This window comes from Heterodontus francisci, chromosome 4 (assembly GCF_036365525.1).
Source record: "Heterodontus francisci isolate sHetFra1 chromosome 4, sHetFra1.hap1, whole genome shotgun sequence".
Taxonomy (NCBI): domain Eukaryota; kingdom Metazoa; phylum Chordata; class Chondrichthyes; order Heterodontiformes; family Heterodontidae; genus Heterodontus; species Heterodontus francisci.
Genome location: NC_090374.1, coordinates 91,940,101 through 91,963,284, shown reverse-complemented (window position 1 = coordinate 91,963,284; position 23,184 = coordinate 91,940,101). Strand labels below are relative to the sequence as shown.

The window sequence follows — 23,184 nt, the reverse complement described above, 5'->3', positions numbered from 1 at the left end:
AGCGGAGGAGGGGGCGTACTCGCTCGCTGATTGGCTGAAGCGGAAGAGGGGGCGTATTCGCTCGCTGATTGGCTGAAGTGGAGGAGGGGGCGTATTCGCTCGCTGATTGGCTGAAGTGGAAGAGGGGGCGGGGCGTGTCCATGGCGATCCAACATGGCAGAGGAGACGGCGGCTGGTGAGCATCTGGAGTTCTTGAGGGAGAGGCATGTTGGCTTCTTCGAACGATGTCTAAAGATCTTACCCGAGAGATACTGCTCGCTGGAGACCAGCAGGTAGGGTCCCGTTCCAGGCGGCGAGAGCAAAGGAGCGGAGGTGGAATAAACTGAGAGCCTGGCCTGGTCCAGAGATCTGCAAGCTCGGCCCCACCCACCTGCCCAGCGCTGTCTTTCGGGCAGCACTGGGCCCAGCGAGGAGCAGTGGGTGAGGGTACAGCCGCCTTCCGTCCTATCATTTCCCGGTTGGGAAGCGACTGCTCTCTTCAGCTGTCACTTGGGCGTTCAACATGCGTGCAGTCGGCAGCAGCTCCCAAGGGGTTAATGGGTTATAAGGAGTTTCTTGTTGGGTGGGGCGATGGAGAGGATAATGAGGAACTGCTGAGTGTGTGTAACATAATCGGGTCCTTCCTTTAATTCATAAATTCTGAAGTACTGGAAGAGTACTTTTAATAAAACGTGACTTTTCGATTAGACACCACCACCTGCAAGTTCCCCTCCACCCAGACATCACCCTGACTTGGAACTATATCGTCGTTCCTTTTACTGTAGCTGGGTCAAAATCCTGGAGCTCCCTAACAGCACTGTGGACTGCACGGTTTAAGAAGGCTGCTCATCACCACCTTCTCAAGGGCAATTAGGGATGGGCAATAAATGCTGGCCTAGCCATTGACGCTGACATCCCAGGAAAGAATAAAAAAAAAGGTTTGTATCGTAAATTTTCTGGAAGGTCCTTCAACTGTTCTGTGTTTGTAAACAGTAATAGTGTGATGTGTCATTTTTCAATGCAAGCACGAGTTTGTATGTCAGCCCTAAAATATCCCCAAATTATGACTTTAATTTCTTTTGCAGTCATTAGGACTAGTTTAATGGAGTGGTATACGCCAGAGGTGGGATTCGTGATTGCTGAGATTCACTGTGTGGGAATTCCTGTAATCATAGAGTGATGCAGCACAGAAGGAGGCCGTTCTCTCCATCATGCTTGTGCTGACCACTCCACTGCTCTTCCATGCAACCTTGTGAATTTTCCTTTCAAGTATATATCCAATTTTCTTTTCCAGTGTTATTATTGAATCTGCTTCAACTACCCTTTCAGGCAATGCATTCCAGATGACAACTTGCTGTGTTTTTTTTGAAAAGTTTCTTCCTGTCTTCTCTGGTTCTTTTTCCAGTTACCTTAAATCTGTGTCTTCTGGTTATCCACCCTTCCCCCACTGGAAACTTTCTCAATTTATGCTACAAAACCATTCAGGATTTTGAAAACTTTTATCAAATTTCTTCTTTACCTTCTCTGCTCTAAGAGCAATCTTGGCTTCTCAGGTCTCTCCACATAGTTGATGAAGTCGTAATCCATATCTTGTAAAGAGTTGGGTTAACTTCTCTATTACTATAGCAGTAATTGTGCTCAAGGAAATGGCCTCTGGAAATTGAGTAGCCATATCCATGATAGTATGTATTGATGTCCTGCTTTTGTTGGCAAGGTCCTATGTAGTCTACCAATACCCTACTAAATGGTTCCTCAATAACTGATATGGGAATTAGTGGTGCCAGTTTTATGGTAGGTTGCGGTTTTCCCACCATTAGGCATGTAAGGCATGTCTTACAAAACTAGTTCACGTCCTTTGTAAGGCCTGGCCAGTAATAATGTTGACTTGTATGTGATTTGGTCTTCTGGATCCCTATGTGTCCTGCTAGAGGAATGTCATGTGCTAACCTTAGTTCCTGGCGATATTTAGGTGGTACCACTATCTGTCGAACAACTGTCTAGTCTTCGTCTGCAGGTCTGTGAGGGGGTCTCCATTTCCTCCTCAAAACCCCATCTTTGACATAATAGTCTTCTGGAACTCCTTTTGCCTCAGCTTCTGTCAGAGCTGACTCTGCTATTCTGTGTAACTCTGTGCTGCAATTATAGAAGATTTGTTAAACATCTCATTTGGATTATCCAAGTCCCCAAGGAAAGTTTTAGATATTCGGCTATCATTGGTGCCAGTTTTACATCTGACTATGGAACTTGCTTAGCCATTGCTTGAGTTACTATGCACGCAGGAAATATTCCTGGAACTTGTTCTTGTAATTGTTCCATTTCTCTAACTTCACTTGGTTTCTCTGTGACTACAGGAGAAACTGATACTCTTGCTCCAGCCAAATCATTCCCTAGGAGTAGGTCAATTCCCTCTACTGGCAACTTATGGACAACTCTTAAAGTTACCATCCCAGATATGAGGTCACACTCTAGGTGCACTCGATATAAAGGTACAGGTATATACTCCCCACCAATTCCATTAACTAAAACTTGAGCGTTCAGTGTACTTTCTGTTGGAAATGTTATACCTTTCTCCAGCAAAAGAGTTTGGCTTGCTCCTGTATCCCTAAGTATAATAGGTTTGCCTGCCTCTCGAGGGATATGGAGTTACTTTTCCTTTTGATAAGAATTCATTATAACTTTCAGGTATCTTATTCCTAAGCCCTGCACTCACTTTAGTTTTTGTCTGATTTTACAGCAGCTGTTAAAACTACAGTCAGAGCCAATTTCTCTGCATTAGCATTGTGTACCCCAACAAGTCCCATGGGTTTACCTTGCAGCTTTCAGCATTCTGAACGAAGATGTCCCACCTTGTGGCAATGATAACACTTCGGCTTGTAGACCTCACTTCTACCTTCAGCAACTTCCTTTCTGGCCTGACAAGGGGATCCTGGGGCATTCCTAGCTATTTCTTCAAGTCCTTGGCTACTTGCCTTCCTTTCACTCTCCCACCTTCTATCCTTCTTGGGTTTGTGGGGGTGATGGACTAAAGGTTTTGGTTTATTCACAAGCTCAAAATCATCAATTTACGCTACTTGCCTGACTTTTAAAACTTTCAGCTTATCTACATGAGTTTTCACTACTGGAGGGATTGAATTTTTAAACTCTTCCAAGAGAATCAGTTCTCCAAGGTTCTCATACATGGTTTCCACCTTTCTCCAAAGCAGTGTTCCTTCACAGAGTGTAGCAACTCCTCTTTTCCTGGGTCTTTTCTCTCTCTTCAGGCTAGTCAAAACCGTACCTTAAATGTAGTATTACTTTCTAAGAGATCAGAAGGCTTTGTTTTCAGAGAGAGTAAGTCTTTTCTCTGGTCTATCAGCAAATCACAGCTCCCTGATCTGTTCCACTCTGCCAAAAATTAAACTGAAACTCTCCCAACAATCCAAGTCACAAGACGGTCATAAATCTTCCCGTTGCTTGGATACAAGTTTTACAGCCTGCACCCTTCAAACACCTAGTGTCAGAATTCAGAGCTCACAGAAAGTCCTTTTCCTCAGCTCTGAAAGGCACACAGACTTCTTAGTTTTTTGAATAAAAACTCTTGTGACACTATCCTCATTGTTTACTACATTTGAGTTTCATATAGTCTGTAAACTTAGGAATGTTGCCCTGTATACTCAAGTCCAGGTCATTAATAGCAGTGGCCTAATGGTGACCTCCTTCTGGTATTGAAAGTAATCGTTCACTACTGTGTGCTTTTTGTCTCTTAGCCAATTTTGTATCTATGCTGTCATTGTCCCTTTAATTCCATGAGGTTCAATTTTGCGAACAAGCGTGAGTATTTGCCAAATGCCAGTTGAAAGTCTACTTATACAACATCAACCGCACTACACACAAGTCTCTCCTTTACTTCATCAAGAACGCTATCAAGTTAGTCAAATATGTTTTGCTTTTAAATCTATGCTGACTTTCATTTATTAACCTATTCTTTTCCAAATGTCAATTAAATTTGTTCCGGATTGTTGTCTCAAAAGTTTCCCCACCACTGACATTAGGCTGACTGGCCTGTAGTTGCCAAGTTTATCCCTCTTTCTTTTTAAATAGGGGTGTAACATTTACAGTCCTCCACTCACTTCTTTGGCACTAACTCCATGCCCAAGGAGGATTGGAAGATTGTGGCCAGTGTTACGACCAAGGTGGGAGGTGTGTGTCGTAAATTCAGTCCCACTTCTCCACGGGTCACAACATTTAAAAAAAAAATTTCCCACTTACTGAAACAGTCAATCAGATATGCTATTTTCATCAGAATAGAACATGCTAACCAGGTTTCTTTACTGAACAAAATTAAGTTTATTATAAAATAAGTCTTAAGTTCTTCTTTGGCCTCCTTATCTCGGGAGACAATGGGTAAGCGCTTGAAGGTGGTCAGTGGTTTGTGGAGCAGCGCCTGGAGTGACTATAAAGGCCAATACTAGAGTGACAGACTCTTCCACAGGTGCTGCAGAAAAAATTGGTTGTAGGGGCTGTTACACAGTTGGCTCTCCCCTTGCGCATCTGTCTTTTTTCCTGCCAACTGCTGAGTCTCTTCGACTCGCCACACTTTAGCCCCACCTTTATGGCTGCCCGCCAGCTCTGGCGATCGCTGGCAACTGACTCCCACGACTTGTGATCAATGTTACAGGACTTCATGTCGCGTTTGCAGACGTCTTTAAAGCGGAGACATGGACGGCCGGTAGGTCTGATACCAATGGCGAGCTCGCTGTACAATGTGTCCTTGGGGATCCTGCCATCTTCCCTGCGGCTCACATGGCCAAGCCATCTCAAGTGTCGCTGACTCAGTAGTGTGTATAAGCTGGGGATGTTGGCCGCCTCGAGCACTTCTGTGTTGGAGATGCGGTCCTGCCACCTGATGCCAAGGATTCTCCAGAGGCAGCGAAGATGGAATGAATTGAGACGTCGCTCTTGGCTGACGTACGTTGTCCAGGCCTCGCTGCCGTAGAGCAAGGTACTGAGGACACAGGCTTGATACACTTGGACTTTTATGTTCTGTGTCAGTGCGCCATTTTCCCATACTCTTGGCCAGTCTGGACGTAGCAGTGGAAGCCTTTCCCATGCGCTTGTTGATTTCTGCATCGAGAGACAGGTTACTGGTTATAGTTGAGATTGGTAGGTGAACTCTTGAACCGCTTCCAGAGCGTGGTCGCCGATATTGATGGATGGAGCATTTCTGACGTCCTGTCCCATGATGTTCGTTTTCTTGAGGCTGATGGTTAGGCCAAATTTGTTGCAGGCAGCCGCAAACCTGTCGATGAGACTCTGCAGACACTCTTCAGTGTGAGATGTTTAATGCAGCATCGTCAGCAAAGAGGAGTTCCCTGATGAGGACTTTCCGTACTTTGGTCTTCGCTCTTAGGCGGGCAAGATTGAACAACCTGCCACCTGATCTTGTGTGGAGGAAAATTCCTTCTTCTGAAGACTTGAACGCGTGTGAGAGCAGCAGGGAGAAGAAAATCCCAAACAGTGTGGGTGCGAGAACACAGCCCTGTTTCACGCCATTCAGGAAAGGAAAGTGGTCTGATGAGGTGCCACTATGTTGAATTGTGCCTTTCATATTGTCACGGAATGAGGTGATGATACTTAGAAGCTTTGGTGGACATCCGATCTTTTCTAGTAGTCTGAAGAGACCATGTCTGATGAGGTCAAAGGCTTTGGTGAGATCAATGAAAGCAACGTAGAGAGGCATCTGTTGTTCGCGGCATTTCTCCTGCAGCTGACGAAGGGAGAACAGCATGTCAATGGTCGATCTCTGCTCGAAAGCCACACTGTGCCTCAGGGTAGACACGCTCGGCCAGCTTCTGGAGCCTGTTCAAAGCGACTCGAGCGAAGACTTTCCCCACTATGCTGAGCAGGGAGATTCCACGGTAGTTGTTGCAGTCACCGCGGTCACCTTTGTTTTTATAGAGGGTGATGATATTGGCATCACGCATGTCCTGTGGTACTGCTCCCTCGTCCCAGCACAGACAAAGCAGGTCGTAGAGTGCTGAGAGTATGGCAGGCTTGGCACTCTCGATTATTTCAGGGGTAATGCCGTCCTTCCCAGGGGCTTTTCCGCTGGCTAGAGAATCAATGGCATCACAGTTCCAATTTTGTTGGCTGTACATCCAGCTCATTCATGACTGGCAGAGGCTGGGCTGTATTGAGGGCAGTCTCAGTGACAGCATTCTCCCTGGAGTACAGTTCTATCTAGGTAGTGCTCCACCCAGCGGTCCATTTGCTTGCGTTGGTCAGTGATTGTGTCCCCTGATTTAGATTTGAGGGGGGCAATCTTCTTGACGGTTGGCCCAAAAGCTTTCATAATGCCATCATACATTCCTCTGATGTTTCCGGTGTCTGAGGCCAGCTGAATATGACTGCATAGGTGTTGCGCAGCGCCTGGCTGTTCTTTGTGCAGCGCTTCTGGCTGCTTTAAGTGCAACGGATGTCAACTCGCTGGGGGCTTTTTTGTCGTTCAGCAGTGCAATGCTCTTTGTGGCTATGACAGGTTCCAGCTCTTCAAAATGAGATTGAAACCAGTCTGCATTCTGCTTCACACGTTTGCCATCGGTGGTCATGGCTGACTCATAGATGGTGTCTCTGATGTGGGCCCACTTGGTCTCAGCATCCCCTGTGGGAGTGTTTTGAAGGACTTTCTCACGTGAATTTAGAAATTTTTGTAACAGCTGTGGATAAGAAATTCTGCTCGTGTTGATGCACGGGTAGCCCTTCTGCTTGGAGTGATGCAGCTTCTTTGGTTTGAGTCTAACCTTGCTGCACACCAGGGAGTGGTCAGTGACGCAGTCCGCACTGTGGAAGCTGCGTGTGATTTGAACACAGTTTAAGGAGGCTCGCATTGTGACGATGAGGTCCAGCTAGTGCCAGCGACGTGATCTTGGGTGCCTCCATGAAACCTGGTGACAGGGTTTAGTGTGAAAGAACGAGTTGGTGATGCAGAGGTTATGATAGGTACACAACTCAAGCAGTCTCTGTCCATTCTCATTCATCCTTCCAACTAGCCCAGTTTTTCAAATCTTTCTTCATATTTGCATTTCTTCATACAAGGCAGATACTTACACCATATACCAAATTCATACCATTTCCTCAAGGAGTGTGTCTGGAGGAGTTCCTGGCCTTGACCAGAAAATTCAGCCCATGAAAACATTTGAAAGGCTTCCTAAGAGTTGGTATGCATCCTGTTTGAGCCCATCTGAAACATTGGTAAGCATTACTAGTACAGCTGGTGATACTCTGATCTGGTTGTCTACATCGTCCAGAGCGTCCGCGGCCACGGTGTGCGGTACGTCGCCACGACCCGGCCCCAATTGACTCCATCACGGAACAGCTCCTTGGCCACAACTTCAAAGCGCCCATGGGAGATGTGCGGCGCGTAGAGCAATGTCGACGAATTCCTGCTGGTACTGGCGCCCGAGGCTGTCGCCCACCTCCCGGAGGACGTGGATGAGCTTTCCCGGTGTCAATGGTGGGAACAGATTGAAATGTTTTATTACCTGCACCCCCTCCCCCGCTTCCCCTTCCCCAGCTCCCCCCCTTCCAGCGCATCTCTCCCCCCCCCCCCCCTGCCCACTCTTCCTTTCCCCCCCCCCTGCCCACTCTTCCTTTCCCCCCCCCTGCCCACTCTTCCTTTCCCCCCCCCCTGCCCACTCTTCCTTTCCCCCCCCCCTGCCCACTCTTCCTTTCCCCCCCCCTGCCCACTCTTCCTTTCCCCCCCCCTGCCCACTCTTCCTTTCCCCCCCCCCTGCCCACTCTTCCTTTCCCCCCCCCCTGCCCACTCTTCCTTTCCCCCCCCCCCGCCCACTCTTCCTTTCCCCCCCCCCGCCCACTCTTCCTTTCCCCCCCCCGCCCACTCTTCCTTTCCCCCCCCCCGCCCACTCTTCCTTTCCCCCCCCCCGCCCACTCTTCCTTTCCCCCCCCCCTGCCCACTCTTCCTTCCCCCCCTGCCCGCTCTATCTTCCCCCCCCGCCCGCTCTATCTTCCCCCCCCGCCCGCTCTTCCTTCCCCCCCGCCCGCTCTTCCTTCCCCCCCCGCCCGCTCTTCCTTCCCCCCCCGCCCGCTCTTCCTTCCCCCCCCGCCCGCTCTTCCTTCCCCCCCCGCCCGCTCTTCCTTCCCCCCCGCCCGCTCTTCCTTCCCCCCCCGCCCGCTCTTCCTTCCCCCCCCGCCCGCTCTTCCTTCCCCCCCGCCCGCTCTTCCTTCCCCCCCGCCCGCTCTTCCTTCCCCCCCCGCCCGCTCTTCCTTCCCCCCCCGCCCGCTCTTCCTTCCCCCCCCGCCCGCTCTTCCTTCCCCCCCCGCCCGCTCTTCCTTCCCCCCCCGCCCGCTCTTCCTTCCCCCCCCGCCCGCTCTTCCTTCCCCCCCCGCCCGCTCTTCCTTCCCCCCCCGCCCGCTCTTCCTTCCCCCCCCGCCCGCTCTTCCTTCCCCCCCCGCCCGCTCTTCCTTCCCCCCCCGCCCGCTCTTCCTTCCCCCCCCGCCCGCTCTTCCTTCCCCCCCCGCCCGCTCTTCCTTCCCCCCCCGCCCGCTCTTCCTTCCCCCCCCGCCCGCTCTTCCTTCCCCCCCCGCCCGCTCTTCCTTCCCCCCCCGCCCGCTCTTCCTTCCCCCCCCGCCCGCTCTTCCTTCCCCCCCCGCCCGCTCTTCCTTCCCCCCCCGCCCGCTCTTCCTTCCCCCCCCGCCCGCTCTTCCTTCCCCCCCCGCCCGCTCTTCCTTCCCCCCCCGCCCGCTCTTCCTTCCCCCCCCGCCCGCTCTTCCTTCCCCCCCCGCCCGCTCTTCCTTCCCCCCCCGCCCGCTCTTCCTTCCCCCCCCGCCCGCTCTTCCTTCCCCCCCCGCCCGCTCTTCCTTCCCCCCCCGCCCGCTCTTCCTTCCCCCCCCGCCCGCTCTTCCTTCCCCCCCCGCCCGCTCTTCCTTCCCCCCCGCCCGCTCTTCCTTCCCCCCCCGCCCGCTCTTCCTTCCCCCCCCGCCCGCTCTTCCTTCCCCCCCCGCCCGCTCTTCCTTCCCCCCCCGCCCGCTCTTCCTTCCCCCCCCGCCCGCTCTTCCTTCCCCCCCCGCCCGCTCTTCCTTCCCCCCCCGCCCGCTCTTCCTTCCCCCCCGCCCGCTCTTCCTTCCCCCCCCGCCCGCTCTTCCTTCCCCCCCGCCCGCTCTTCCTTCCCCCCCGCCCGCTCTTCCTTCCCCCCCCGCCCGCTCTTCCTTCCCCCCCCGCCCGCTCTTCCTTCCCCCCCCGCCCGCTCTTCCTTCCCCCCCCGCCCGCTCTTCCTTCCCCCCCCGCCCGCTCTTCCTTCCCCCCCCGCCCGCTCTTCCTTCCCCCCCCGCCCGCTCTTCCTTCCCCCCCCGCCCGCTCTTCCTTCCCCCCCCGCCCGCTCTTCCTTCCCCCCCCGCCCGCTCTTCCTTCCCCCCCCGCCCGCTCTTCCTTCCCCCCCGCCCGCTCTTCCTTCCCCCCCGCCCGCTCTTCCTTCCCCCCCCGCCCGCTCTTCCTTCCCCCCCCGCCCGCTCTTCCTTCCCCCCCCGCCCGCTCTTCCTTCCCCCCCCGCCCGCTCTTCCTTCCCCCCCCGCCCGCTCTTCCTTCCCCCCCCGCCCGCTCTTCCTTCCCCCCCCGCCCGCTCTTCCTTCCCCCCCCGCCCGCTCTTCCTTCCCCCCCCGCCCGCTCTTCCTTCCCCCCCCGCCCGCTCTTCCTTCCCCCCCCGCCCGCTCTTCCTTCCCCCCCCGCCCGCTCTTCCTTCCCCCCCCGCCCGCTCTTCCTTCCCCCCCCGCCCGCTCTTCCTTCCCCCCCCGCCCGCTCTTCCTTCCCCCCCCGCCCGCTCTTCCTTCCCCCCCCGCCCGCTCTTCCTTCCCCCCCCGCCCGCTCTTCCTTCCCCCCCCGCCCGCTCTTCCTTCCCCCCCCGCCCGCTCTTCCTTCCCCCCCCGCCCGCTCTTCCTTCCCCCCCCGCCCGCTCTTCCTTCCCCCCCCGCCCGCTCTTCCTTCCCCCCCGCCCGCTCTTCCTTCCCCCCCCGCCCGCTCTTCCTTCCCCCCCGCCCGCTCTTCCTTCCCCCCCCGCCCGCTCTTCCTTCCCCCCCCGCCCGCTCTTCCTTCCCCCCCCGCCCGCTCTTCCTTCCCCCCCCGCCCGCTCTTCCTTCCCCCCCCGCCCGCTCTTCCTTCCCCCCCCGCCCGCTCTTCCTTCCCCCCCCGCCCGCTCTTCCTTCCCCCCCCGCCCGCTCTTCCTTCCCCCCCCGCCCGCTCTTCCTTCCCCCCCCCGCCCGCTCTTCCTTCCCCCCCCCGCCCGCTCTTCCTTCCCCCCCCCGCCCGCTCTTCCTTCCCCCCCCCGCCCGCTCTTCCTTCCCCCCCCCGCCCGCTCTTCCTTCCCCCCCCGCCCGCTCTTCCTTCCCCCCCCCGCCCGCTCTTCCTTCCCCCCCCGCCCGCTCTTCCTTCCCCCCCCGCCCGCTCTTCCTTCCCCCCCCGCCCGCTCTTCCTTCCCCCCCCCGCCCGCTCTTCCTTCCCCCCCCGCCCGCTCTTCCTTCCCCCCCCGCCCGCTCTTCCTTCCCCCCCCGCCCGCTCTTCCTTCCCCCCCCCGCCCGCTCTTCCTTCCCCCCCCCGCCCGCTCTTCCTTCCCCCCCCCCAGGCAGTGCAGGAATCCTTCGAGAGTGAGGCACTCTTCAACAGGCACCTCCCCCCAGCCTGCCACAGCTGATGGCATCATTTGCAACTGGCCTGTTGTTTCCTCGGGAAAATAACAGTTTAACCGCAGTATTGTATAGGTGTGTATTACACATGGTGATAAGGCGATTTTTATTTTTCTTGAAAATTTTGCCTAGCATATTTGGGGACGTATGTTATTCAGAAAATAATGTACTTTTAGAAGCAGTGAAGCAGTTTTTATTTTAAATTGCCACTTTTTTCCCCGAGTTGCTGATTCTTACTGAGGTATGGTCCCATGAGCGGTAACAATCCTGGGGCACGTCCAAGTGGTCACTTGTTATGTGTCAGCTTAGACAGTGTTGGCAGGTTGTATGACTCCAAAGCATGTTACAACCAAAATGAAAATGCTTCTGTAGGTGTAGAATGCAATCAAAAGTCCTGAAAACAAAAAAAGAAATTCCCAGTTTTTAATGCCTAGGGTGTATAATAAGTGAAAAGTATGTTCCTATGTGTGAGAATGATAGCAGTGTACTGATTCTGTATCAAGTCCTTTTTCTCTCCTTGCCCCATTTATCTGAAAAGTGATTCCTCTGGGCTACATTTTCACAGGTGGCAATGACTTTGTTATACTGCCCAAGGGTGAGCCTGTATCCTGTTCTATTAGACAGTAAATGGAATTGGGTTATTTAATTATGGGCCATCAATGCAGATCCTGTCTTGGCCTGATATCTATACATACACTTCAGCTGGAGCACTGAATGTTGATCTGAAGTGGCAGCCCTTGCTGTCCTATTTTAGTGATGGGCATTGACACAGTTGTACACATACCTATGCTGCCTAGGCTGAGATCATCTACCTTGATATGAATCGGAAACATATCATTTTTCTGCACTGTCTCTCTCGGTACTACGCTGCATGCTTTGATTATCTGCTGATTCATTGTGCAAGGTCAAGATTCTACTGGGTACCATTTTAATTTTCTGAAGATTTTTATATGCATACGATTACTATAACTTGGTTTCCTTATGCCAGCAGGAATAATTTTGTAGAGGGTATAATTGCTATTCTTAAATGGAAATGATAATGCAATGTGCATTGCGAAGACTTTAAAATACAGACAGTATAACTTGATAATTTATATGGTCTATATTCAAATTATTTGACCAGCAAAGGGATCGATACCATAGTCACTGTTGAAATGTTTACTGAATTTACCTAACATGTTGCATTAACATTACAGAAATAGTGGGGAATGTGATGCACCCCTCATTTCCAAGATGACAGGCTTTTAATCTTGGCTGAGTGATTGCAGAAGGCACCAAATGAGGAACGGAGAAGAAAATTAGGCTTGCTCCTTTTAGCAGTTGGAGGCATTATCTGTGGATTTTCTCTGCCCTGGGTAGTGGAATTGTAAGGAATATGTTTGTGATTTTGCTGCACATAGCTGACTTAAATAAATTAACTGAATGTGACTGCTGGCAAAAGTGGCATTCATTGCCCATACCTAGTTTACCGAAGCAGCTGATGATGGGCTTCCTTCAACCACTTGCTGGGCCATTTCAGAGGGCATTTGTCATCCATTTGCTGTAGGACAGAAGTCACACATAGGCCAGACTGAACAGTGTATTCTTTGAGTATTTGTGTCAACCTTGGCTCTGGTAACACTTTAGCTTCTACGTCAGAAGGTTGTGGGTTCAACCTCTACCCCAGAGCCTTGTGCACATAATCTTGGTTGGCACTTCATTGCAATACTGCAGTAATATTCCACTGTCCGGAATGCCATCTTTCAGATGAGATGTTAAACCAAGCTCATGTCTGCCATATCAGGTGGACGTAAAAGAACATATCGCACTATTAAAAGAACAGGGGATTTCTCCCAATGTTCTAAACTATACCCCTCAACCAACATGTTAATACACCATCTGGTCATTAATTCCATTGCTGTTTGTGGAACCATGCTATATGCATATTGGCTGTTGTTTCCTACATTACAACTTTACTTCCGAAGTACTTCATCAACTGAAAGGCACTTTGAGATGTCCTATGGTTGTGAAAGGCACTGTATAAATACAAGTTTTTTTAAATTAAAAATTTCATCTGCATTTGAACACGTTAGAACACCATGCCTGACTTAAGTGCATGTGCATGCTACTCTGCAAATTCAAGAATCATGTAGACTCAACAGCATAATTAAATGCTGATGGCTTGCATATTTTAAAGCTTTACCTGCTGTATCGCATCAGCGAAAGAAGCTTAAGTGTAGAATGGAATGAAGAGCTAATTGCTTTTTCAATTTTTTGGTTTGTTTTATCTGTCAGTTTGTAATGCTTAAAAATTGCTGCAAAGCATTACACTGAAGTTTGATTTGAAGAACAGCATAATCGTACTTCAAGAACTTTTGACTCACTAATCAGTACTGAAATCCAGTTAGAACACCAATACTTGTTTTCTACGTTGATTATTACATTTTCATTCCTTCAATGTTTTTGGGCATCCTTATCTCAACAAACACATTCCAGCTGAGGAAATCTAAGGTGTCTTTTTAGATTTGGAGTCCACCTTCTGGAGAATTAGAAGCAAGAAGCCTTCTCCCTTTGCTTCATGGTACATAGAACATAGAACAGTACAGGCCCTTCGGCCCACGATGTTGTGCCGAACCTTTAACCCACTTTAAGATCAAACTAACTACCTACCCTTCATTCTACTATCATCCATGTACCCATCCAAGAGTCGTTTAAATGCCCCTAATGTATCTGCTTCTACTACCACCGCTGGCAGCGCATTCCACGCACCCACCACTCTCTGTGAAAAGAACCTACCTCTGACATCTCCCCGAAACCTTCCTCCAATCACCTTAAAATTATTCCCCCTGGTGATAGCCCTTTCCGCCCTGGGAAAAAGTCTCTGACTATCCACTCTATCTATGCCTCTCATCATCTTGTACCCCTCTATCAAGTCACCTCTCATCCTTCTTCGCTCCAATGAGAAAAGCCCCAGCTCCCTCAATCTTTCTTCGTAGGACATGCCCTCCAGTCCAGGCGGTATCCTGGTAAATCTCCTCTGCACCCTCTCTAAAGCTTCCACATCCTTCCTATAATGAGGCGACCAGAACTGAACGCAATATTCCAAGTGTGGTCGAACCAGGGCCTTATAGAGCTGCAGCATAATCTCGCGGCTCTTAAACTCAATCCCCCTGTTCATGAAAGCCAACACACCATACGCCTTCTTAACAACCCTATCAACTTGGGTGGCAACTTTGAGCAATCTATGGACATGGACCCCAAGATCCCTCTGTTCCTCCACACTACCAAGAATCCTGTCTTTAAGCCTGTATTCCGCATTCAAATTCGACCTTCCAAAATGAATCACTTCACACTTTTCCAGGTTGAACTCCATCTGCCACTTCTCAGCCCAGCTCTGCATCCTGTCAATGTCCCGTTGCAACCGACAACAGCCTTCCACACTACCCACAACTCCAGCAACCTTCGTGTCATCGGCAAACTTGCTAACCCAGCCTTCCACTTCCTCATCCAAGTCATTTATAAAAATCACAAAGAGCAGAGGTCCCAGAACAGATCCTTGGGGAACACCACTGGTCACCGAGCTCCATGCTGAATACTTTCCATCTACTACCACCCTCTGACTTCTATGGGCCAGCCAATTTTGTATCCAGACAGCCAACTTTCCCTGTATCCCATGCCTGCTTACTTTCTGAATGAGCCTACCATGGGGAACCTTGTCAAACGCCTTGCTAAAATCCATATACACCACATCCACTGCTCTTCCTTCATCAATGTGTTTTGTCACATCTTCAAAGAATTCAATAAGGCCTGTGAGGCATGACCTGCCCCTCACAAAGACATGCAGACTGTCTCTAATCAAACCATGCTTTTCCAAATAATCATAAATCGTGTCTCTCATAGTCCTCTCCAATAATTTGCCCACTACCGACGTAAGACTGACTAGTCTATAATTCCCAGGGTTATCCCTATTCCCTTTCTTGAACAAGGGAGCAACATTTGCCACCCTCCAATCATCTGGTACTACACCAGTGGACAGTGAAGACGCAAAGATCATCGCCTTAGTTTAGTTTAGAGATACAGCACTGAAACAGGCCCTTCGGCCCACCGAGTCTGTGCCGACCATCAACCACCCATTTATACTAATCCTGCACTAATCCCATATTCCTACCACATCTTCACCTGTCCCTTTATTCCCCTACCACCTACCTATACTAGGGGCAATTTATAATGGCCAATTAACCTATCAACCTGCAAGTCTTCGGCATGTGGGAGGAAACCGGAGCACCCGGAGGAAACCCACGCAGACACAGGGAGAACTTGCAAACTCCACACAGGCAGTACCCAGAATCGAACCCGGGTCGCTGGAGCTGTGAGGCTGTGGTGCTAACCACTGCGCCACTGTGCCGCTCTAAGGCGCAGCAATCTCTTCCCTCGCTTCCTGTAATATCCTTGGGTATATCCCGTCTGGCCCCGGGGACTTATCTGTCCTCATATCATTCAAAATTTCCAGCACATCCTCCCTCTTAACCTCAACCTGTTCGAGCATATCAGCCTGTTCCACGCTGTCCTCACAAACGACCAGGTCCCTCTCACTAGTGAATACTGAAGCAAAGTATTCATTTAGGATTTCCCCTACTTCCTCCGACTCCAGGCACAAGTTCCCTCCACTATCCCTGATCGGCCCTACCCTCACTCTGGCCATCCTCTTGTTCCTCACATAAGTGTAGAACGCCTTGGGATTTTCCTTAATCCTACCCGCCAAGACTTTTTCATGTCCCCTTCTAGCTCTCCTAAGTCCATTCTTCAGTTCCTTCCTGGCTACCTTGTAACCCTCTAGTGCCCTGTCTGATCCTTGCTTCCTCAACCTTAAGTAAGCTTCCTTTTTCCTCTTGACTAGCTGTTCCACATCTCTTATCCAAGGTTCCTTCACCCTACCATCCCTTCCCTGCCTCATCGGGACAAACCTATCCAGCAGTTGCAGCAAGTGCTCCCTAAACAACCTCCACATTTCTGTCGTGCATTTCCCTGAGGACATCTGTTCCCAATTTATGCACCCCAGTTCCTGCCTAATAGCATTGTAATTCCCCCTCCCCCAATTAAATATTTTCCCATCCCGTCTGCTCCTGTCCCTCTCCATGACTATAGTAAAGGTCAGGGAGTTGTGATCACTCACCGAAATGCTCTCCCACCGAGAGATCTGCCACCTGGCCTGGTTCGTTGCCAAGCACCAAGTCCAACATCACCTCCCCTCTAGTCGGCCTATCTACATATTGAGTCAGGAAACCTTCCTGGACACACCTGACAAAAACTGCTCAATTCAATAATGCAGGAGTTGGCAACCTTAATAACAAGAAGAGCCATTTTTAAAGAAATTTTTGTCAAATGCAATATCTGACTAGTCGCAATGCCAATAATAATGAAAAACAAGACTGACATAGAATCACAGAATAATACAGTGCAGAAGAGGCCCATCGAGTCTGCACCGATACATTAAAACACCTAACCTGTCTACCTAATCCCATTTGCCAGCACTTGGCCCATAGCCTTGAATGTTATGACGTGCCAAGTGCTCATCCAGGTACTTTTTAAAGGATGTGAGGCAACTTGCTTCTACCACCCTCCCAGTCAGGGCATTCCAGACCGTCACCACCTCTGGGTAAAACAGATCTTCCTCAAATCCCCCTTAAACCTCCTGCCCCTCACCTTAAACTTGTGACCCCTCGTAACTGACCCTTCAACTAAGTGGAACAGCTGCTCCCTATCCACCCTGTCCATGCCCCTCATAATCTTGTACACCTCGATCAGGTCACCCCTCAGTCTTCTCTACTCCAGTGAAAACAACCCATCTTTCAGCAACATTTTAAATGTTTTTGCAGAAGAATTAAATGATATTTTCTCAGCAGTGCAATGTTTAGAAAAGTTTTTTTTTTTAAAAAAACCACATAAATCATTTAATTGCCATCAAAATGGGTTTGATCGATCAAGATTGGGAGCCACATGAGTCCTTAATGAGCTGCATGCTACAGGCTCCTGGTATAATGTATTGGAGATCCAGAAAGGTGTGCCCAGTATGCTATTTTTGGGTTCCTTAGACTTTTAAAACTAATCCAGCAATACGCATTGAATAAATCATCTTTTGGGCAAGTGTGGTTTCATGTGGGTCTAATTGCAATTGGGAAAGTTACGAATTAACTGTACTATCTATATGTAGAATACATCTGATAGAGAGGTCTGCTGAAATCTTAAGGCTCATGTTCTGACAGAATAATGCATAAAACAGGTGAAGCATTGTAAGTTTTCTTAGTTCCAGCATTAACTATATAGAATGAAATTTTGAAACGGATTGCTCTGCATTCCTTTGGGAGAAATTCATTTTTTGGTAAAAAAACGTTTTGTAGAAGAAATCCATTCTACAAACTTTCGTTTTAGTTCAACTCACAGGGAAAAATCACAGCTGTTTGCATACTTGCATATGTCATGGTAATGAGTGCTGCAATGTTTAGAGAAAAGACTTGGACTTATCTACTAGTGTCAGTGAATCGATTGGAAATTATTCAGGTGATACATAGATTTTTAAGTCATTGAGGATTTCCAGAGTATTGCACATAACATACTGCAAGGCGTTTATGTGAATGTGACTCTTGCTATGCAAATTACATTGAGGAGCATTTGCCTGGTTCTCAGTTAATCGTTTACTCAGTGTGTACACATTCTTATGATATGGAATATGACCATGTTTCCTTGATTAATCTTGAGGTTTTTGTGTTTTGTTTTTGGTTTTTGATATTCACAGATTGACCATTGCTTTCTTTGCACTGTCTGGGTTGGATATGCTGAGTGCCTTACATCTAGTGGATAAAGCTAGCATCATTGAATGGATTTATTCCCTCCAGGTTCTCCCCACTGAAGACAGTGAGTGAGTTTTTGTTTTGATCTTGGAATTATTGCCGCCTTAAAGATACTATGCTTTGATATTTTTATCTGTGTTTACTTTATTTGTCCAAGCTTCTTGTCAGTTTTGATTGAGTAATTTTGTACCCTGTGAATGGAAGAAAACTCTTATCAACTTTGTACATAGAATTTGATTTATCTTAGTGTTCCAATACAGGTTTCGGTTAATTGTTAGAGTGAGAAAGACTCATTTATCTTAAGTGCACAGTGGAGTGGATGATACAGTTGTTTTACAAATGCAGATCTAATTATTTTATCAAATACCATGTTATTAATCTGCATCGAATTTGAGAAATCGAATCTCTCAAAATTGAACTGTTTCCAGATTAAGTCTTCAATATAATAATTAGTTTCGACACACTCTTAAGAGTAGAGTGGAGTACACTATGACACCTGCTGCTAGCATATAAAAGACCTTTAACCCACGCAGGTAATACTATGGAGATGAAAGTCTTTGTGATGGAGAGTATACAGGGTTTGTTATCTCAGCTAAAGTTAGAATAGGATTTGGACGTTAAATTTAGCCTGTTTCAACCTGAGACATTTGGCCAGGGAGAGTGATGGAATCTTTGGCAAGAGTACAAAGTTTGTGGAAGGGGCTGAAGATGAAGGCTTTGGTCCTCCCAGTGTTTAACTGGAGGAAATTAAGGTTCTTGCAGGGCTAAATCTCAGACAAGCAGTCTAACAACACGGGCAGTCTGTAGATGATGTCACTGAGTGGAAGTATGCAGATTAGGAAGCGAAGGGGCCAAGAATTATGTGGTCAACCATGTTAAAGGATGCAGAGAGGAGAAATAATGTATCATGGTTGCAGCTATGAAGAATGTCATTTGTGACTTTGGCTATGCTTTTTGGGTGTTGGATTGGAGTGGAAACCTGATTTGTAGAGATGCATAAGGAGATTTGGGAGAGATGGGTATGGACAAGGACTTTGGAAAGGAAAGGGAGGTTGGAAATGGGTGATAGTTTGCAAGGACAGAAGGATTGAGGATGTGATTTTTGTGAAGGGCTGATGGCAGTTTTGAAAGGAAAGAGTACAGAACCTAAGGCGAGGGAGCCAGTTACAGTATCAACTCACATGGGAGTTTGGGTGGTCAGCAGTTTAGTGAGGATGGGATGTAGGATGCAGGAATGGGACTCCTGGATGAGATGAGCTCAGACAGCATGGTGGACTTAAAGGAGAAGCTGGAGCGATGCGAGGCTCAGGTGGGGGTGGAGAGTAGGAAGTGACTCAGTTAGGTGAGAAATGGGGGATATAGTAAAGGCAATTGGATGGATAGTCTCAATCCTACTGATGAATATATTTATGAGCTCCTTGCATTTGTTGAAAGTGGAAGTGCATGGATTTAAGGAGATGTTTTGTAGTGCATAAACGACCCAGAGGTTATCTTTAGCCAAGGTAACCCTGGAGTAGTGGATAGTTATGGCAGAGACAAGTGAGGCCCAGAAGCACTTGATGTCGTCCAGCCAGATTTGATGATGGATGGCTAAATCAGTTGTGTGCGAGATGCATTCAAGTCTGTACTGGTTGGACAAGGAGTGTAGAAGGGAGTGAAAAGAAATTCAGTTTCTAATTTTATTTTCCAGTTGAAAATTGACAGCTTTGTTGACCTGTGCTGATTATCATAATCTGTTTATTTTGGGTTGACTGGGTTCTCCTTTTTACATATGCACACTTTCCAAGTTGGGGATAGTATGTTCGCATGGGTGGAGGATCGGTTAATGGACAGAAAGCAAAGAGTAGGGATATACAGGGCATTTTTAAGGAGGCAGAGTGAAATGACTCCAGGATCAGCACTGGGGCCACAGCTATTTACAGTCTATATTAATGACTTAAACGAAGAGATCAAGAGTACGGTATCCAGGTTTGCTGACAATACAAAGCTAGATGGGAATGTAAGCTGTGAGGTGGACACGGAGGCTGCAAAGAGATATCGACAAGTTAAGTGAGTCGACAACAAGTTGGCAGATGGATATAACGTGGGGAAATGTGAGGTAAATGTTGTTCAGAGAAACGTGGATGTACTTGTACAAGGAACACAAAGTTTTAAAAAAAAAAGCAAAATACTACAGATGCTGGAATTTTGAAAAATAAAAATAGAAAATGCTGGAAATACTCAAGTCTGGCAGCATCTGTGGAGAGAGAAACAAAGCTAATGCTTCAGATCGATGATCCGTCATCAGAACTGGGAAAAGTAATAGGCTTGAAGTAGGTCAAATGGGGGAGTGTGGAAAAAGAACAGAAGGGAAGGTCTGTGATAGAACAGAAGACAGGAGATGTTAAATGACAAAAGAGTTGGTGGGGCAGAGCCAGAAGGGAGTAGTAATAGGACAAATAAAGAGATGAAAGATGTCCAGAGCAGGTGTGACTAGCGCAATAGTGAACAGCTGCTGTCCAAAAGCAAAACGAAAGGGAACAAGACTGAAACTTGCAAAGAAAAGGAAACAAAATGGGGGGCAGAGATTATGGTCTGCACCAGAAGGCGAAAAGTACCTAAACGAAAGATAAGGTGCTGTTCCTCGAGCCTGCACTGAGCTTCATTGTAACACTGCAGTAAGCTGAGGACAGAGATCTCTGCATGAGAGCAAGGTGGAGAATTAAAATGGCAGGCCACCAGCAGCTTGGGGTCATGCTTGTGGACTGAATGGAGGTGTTCCACAAAGCGGTCATTCAATTTGCATTTGGTCTCCCCACTGTACAGCAGACTGCATTGTGAGCAGCAAATACAGTATATTAAATTGAGAGAAGTACACGTAAATTGCCGTTTCATCTGGAAGGAGTGTTTGGGGCTTTGGACAGTGATGGGAGAGGAGGTGAAAGGGCTGGTGTTGCATCTCCTGCATTTGCATAGGAAGGGGACAGGGTGTTGGGGGGTGATAGGGGAGTGGGCCAGGGTGTCGCGGAGGGAATGGTCCCTTTGGAATGCTGAAAGGGGAAGGGAGAGGAAGATGTGTTTGGTGGCGGCATCATGTTGGAGATGGCAGAAATGGCAGCGGATGACCTGTTGAATATGGAGACGGGTGAGGTGCAAGGTGAGGACAAGGTGAACCCTGTTGTGGTTCTGGGTGAAGGGTGAGAGCAGAAGTGTGGGAAATGGAATCGGACACGTTTGAGGGCCCTGACAACCATGGTGGAGTCCTTACCGGAAGCAGGATGTGACGAAGTGTAGTCAAGGTAGCTGTGAGAGTCAGTGGGCTTATAATGAATATTAACGGGCAGCCTATCCCCAGCAACAGAAACATAGACAGGGAAGAGGGTGGAAATTGGAAGCAAAGTTGAAGATGTTTTCCAGTCCAGAATGAGAGCTGGAAACGGCACCGATAGTCATTGATATACCGGAAAAGCGTTGAGGGAGGGGACCCGTGTCGGATGAAAGCAAGAAATATTCCACATATCCCACAAAAAGGATGGCATAGCTCGAACCCATGTGGGTACCCATAACAACACCTTTTATTTGGAGGAAGTCCGATGAGTTAAAGGGGAAGTTGTTCAAGGAGAGAACAAGTTCAGCCAGGCAGAGGAGAGTGGTGGTGGATGGAAATCATTCAAGAAACAAGTGGAGAGCCCTGAGACTGGCCTGGTGGGGGATGGAGGTGTAGAGAGATTGGACATCCATAGTGAAGAGATGGTTAGGGCAAGGAAATTGGAAACCGAGGGCATCAGAAGAGTTACGGATGTCGGTGGGGAGTGACTGGATAAGGGGAGAAGAAATAGTTAAGATAGAAAGAAATCAGTTCAATGGGGTTGGAACAGGCTGAAACAATAGATAGGTCTACCGAGGAAGTCCTGTTTGTGAATCTTGGGAAGGAGGTGGAAATGGGCTGTTCGGGGTTGGGGAACTATGAGGTTTGGAAGTTGTGGAGGGAAGATCTCTGGAGGAGATGAGGTTAGTAACAGTCCTGGAAACAATAGCTTGATTCTTGGTGGTGAGGTCATGATCCAGGGGGACTTAGGAGGAAGTGTCAGAGCGTTGGTATTCGGCCTCTGCTGGGTAGAGGTCAGTTTTCTAGCTAACAGCTTTGCCCTTGTCAGCAGGTTTGAAAATATTAGGGTTGGATCTGAGAGGATGGAGTGCAACAAGTTCAGAGGGAGACTAGTTAGTGAGTGAGGAGAGCAGAAAAATTGAGACAGCTCATGTCACGCCGGCAGTTCTCAGTGAAAAGATCGAGAGGGTAAATCCCAAGGCGATGTATATGTATATAAAGGGAAAGAGGGTAACCAGGGACAGAGTAGGGCCCGGAGGACATGGGTAACGTTTTAAATGATTACTTTTCATCTGTGTTCACTATGAAGAAGGACGATGTAGGTGTAGAGATCAGGGAGGGGGATTGTGATGTACTTGAACGAATTAGCATTGAAAGGGAGGAAGTATTAGCTGTTCTAGCGGGCTTAAAAGTGGATAAATCCCCAGGCCCAGATGAGATGTATTCCAGGGTGTTACTTGAGGCAAGGGAGGAGATAATTGGGACTCTGACACAAATTTTCAAATCCTCTCTGGCCACAGGAGAGGTACCAGAGGATTGGAGGATAGCAAATGTGGTACCATTATTCAAGAAGGGTAGCAGGGATAAACCAGGTAATTACAGGCCAGTAAGTCTAACATCAGTGGTTGGGAAACTATTGGCAAAAATTCTGAGGGGCAGGATTAATCTTCAGTTGGAGAGGCAGGGATTAATCAAGGATAGTCAGCATGGCTTTGTCGGGGGAGATCGTGTCTAACAAACTTGATTGAATTTTTCGAGGAGGTGACTAGATGTGTAGATGAGGGTAGGGTAGTTGATGTAGTCTACATGGACTTCTGTAAGGCTTTTGATAAGGTCCCGCATAGGAGATTGGTTAAGAAGGTAAGAGCCCATGGGATCCAGGGCAATTTGGCAAATTGGATCCAAAATTGGTTTAGTGGCAGGAGGCAGAGGCAGAGGGTGATGGTTGAGGGTTGTTTTTGCGAGTGGAAGCCTGTGACCAGTGGTGTACCGCTGGGACCCTTACTGTTTGTAGTGTACATTAGTGATTTAGACATGAATATAGGAGGTATGATCAGTAAGTTTACAGATGACACGAAAATTGGTGGTGTCGTACGTAGTGAGGACGGAAGCCTTATATTACAGGAAGATATAGATGGGCGGAGCAGTGGCAAATGGCATTTAATCCTGAAAAGTGTGAGGTGATGCATTTTGGGAGGACTAACAAGGCAAGGGAATATACAATGGATGATAGGACCCGAGGAAGTACAGAGGGTCACAGGGACCTTGGTGTACTTGTCCATAGATCACTGAAGGCAGCAGCACAGGCAGATAAGGTGGTTAGGAAGGCATATGGGATACTTGCCTTTATTAGCTGAGGCATAGAATATAAGAGCAGGGAAGTTATGATGCAGCTGTATAAAACGCTAGTTAGGCCACAACTGGAGTACTGTGTACAGTTCTGGGCACCACACTATTGGAAGCATGTGATTGCACTGGAGAGGGTGTAGAGGAGATTCATCAGGATGTTGCCTGGGCTGGAGCATTTCAGCTATGTAGAGAGACTGGATAGGCTAGGGTTGTGTTTTCCTTAGAGCAGAGAAGGCTGAGGGGGGACTTGATTGAAGTTTACAAAATTAT

At 48.8% G+C, this 23,184-nt stretch overlaps 1 protein-coding gene across 3 annotated transcripts in view; it reads left to right on the top strand.

Moving 5' to 3' along the window:
• The first annotated feature begins 127 nt into the window (after window positions 1-127).
• Window positions 128-23,184, top strand: part of pggt1b (protein geranylgeranyltransferase type I, beta subunit) — a 101,192-nt gene continuing 78,135 nt past the window's right edge. Inside the window, exons 1-3 of one of the 3 annotated variants that reach the window (XM_068029863.1) lie at window positions 185-272; window positions 11,847-12,016; window positions 17,423-17,541. In XM_068029863.1, coding sequence (XP_067885964.1) covers window positions 17,460-17,541 — 82 coding nt within the window. In that variant the 5' untranslated portion in view covers window positions 185-272; window positions 11,847-12,016; window positions 17,423-17,459. Of the gene's footprint in view, window positions 273-11,846; window positions 12,017-17,422; window positions 17,542-23,184 lie in introns of all 3 variants that reach the window. The other 2 variants (XM_068029862.1, XM_068029864.1) reach the window with 2 other exon arrangements.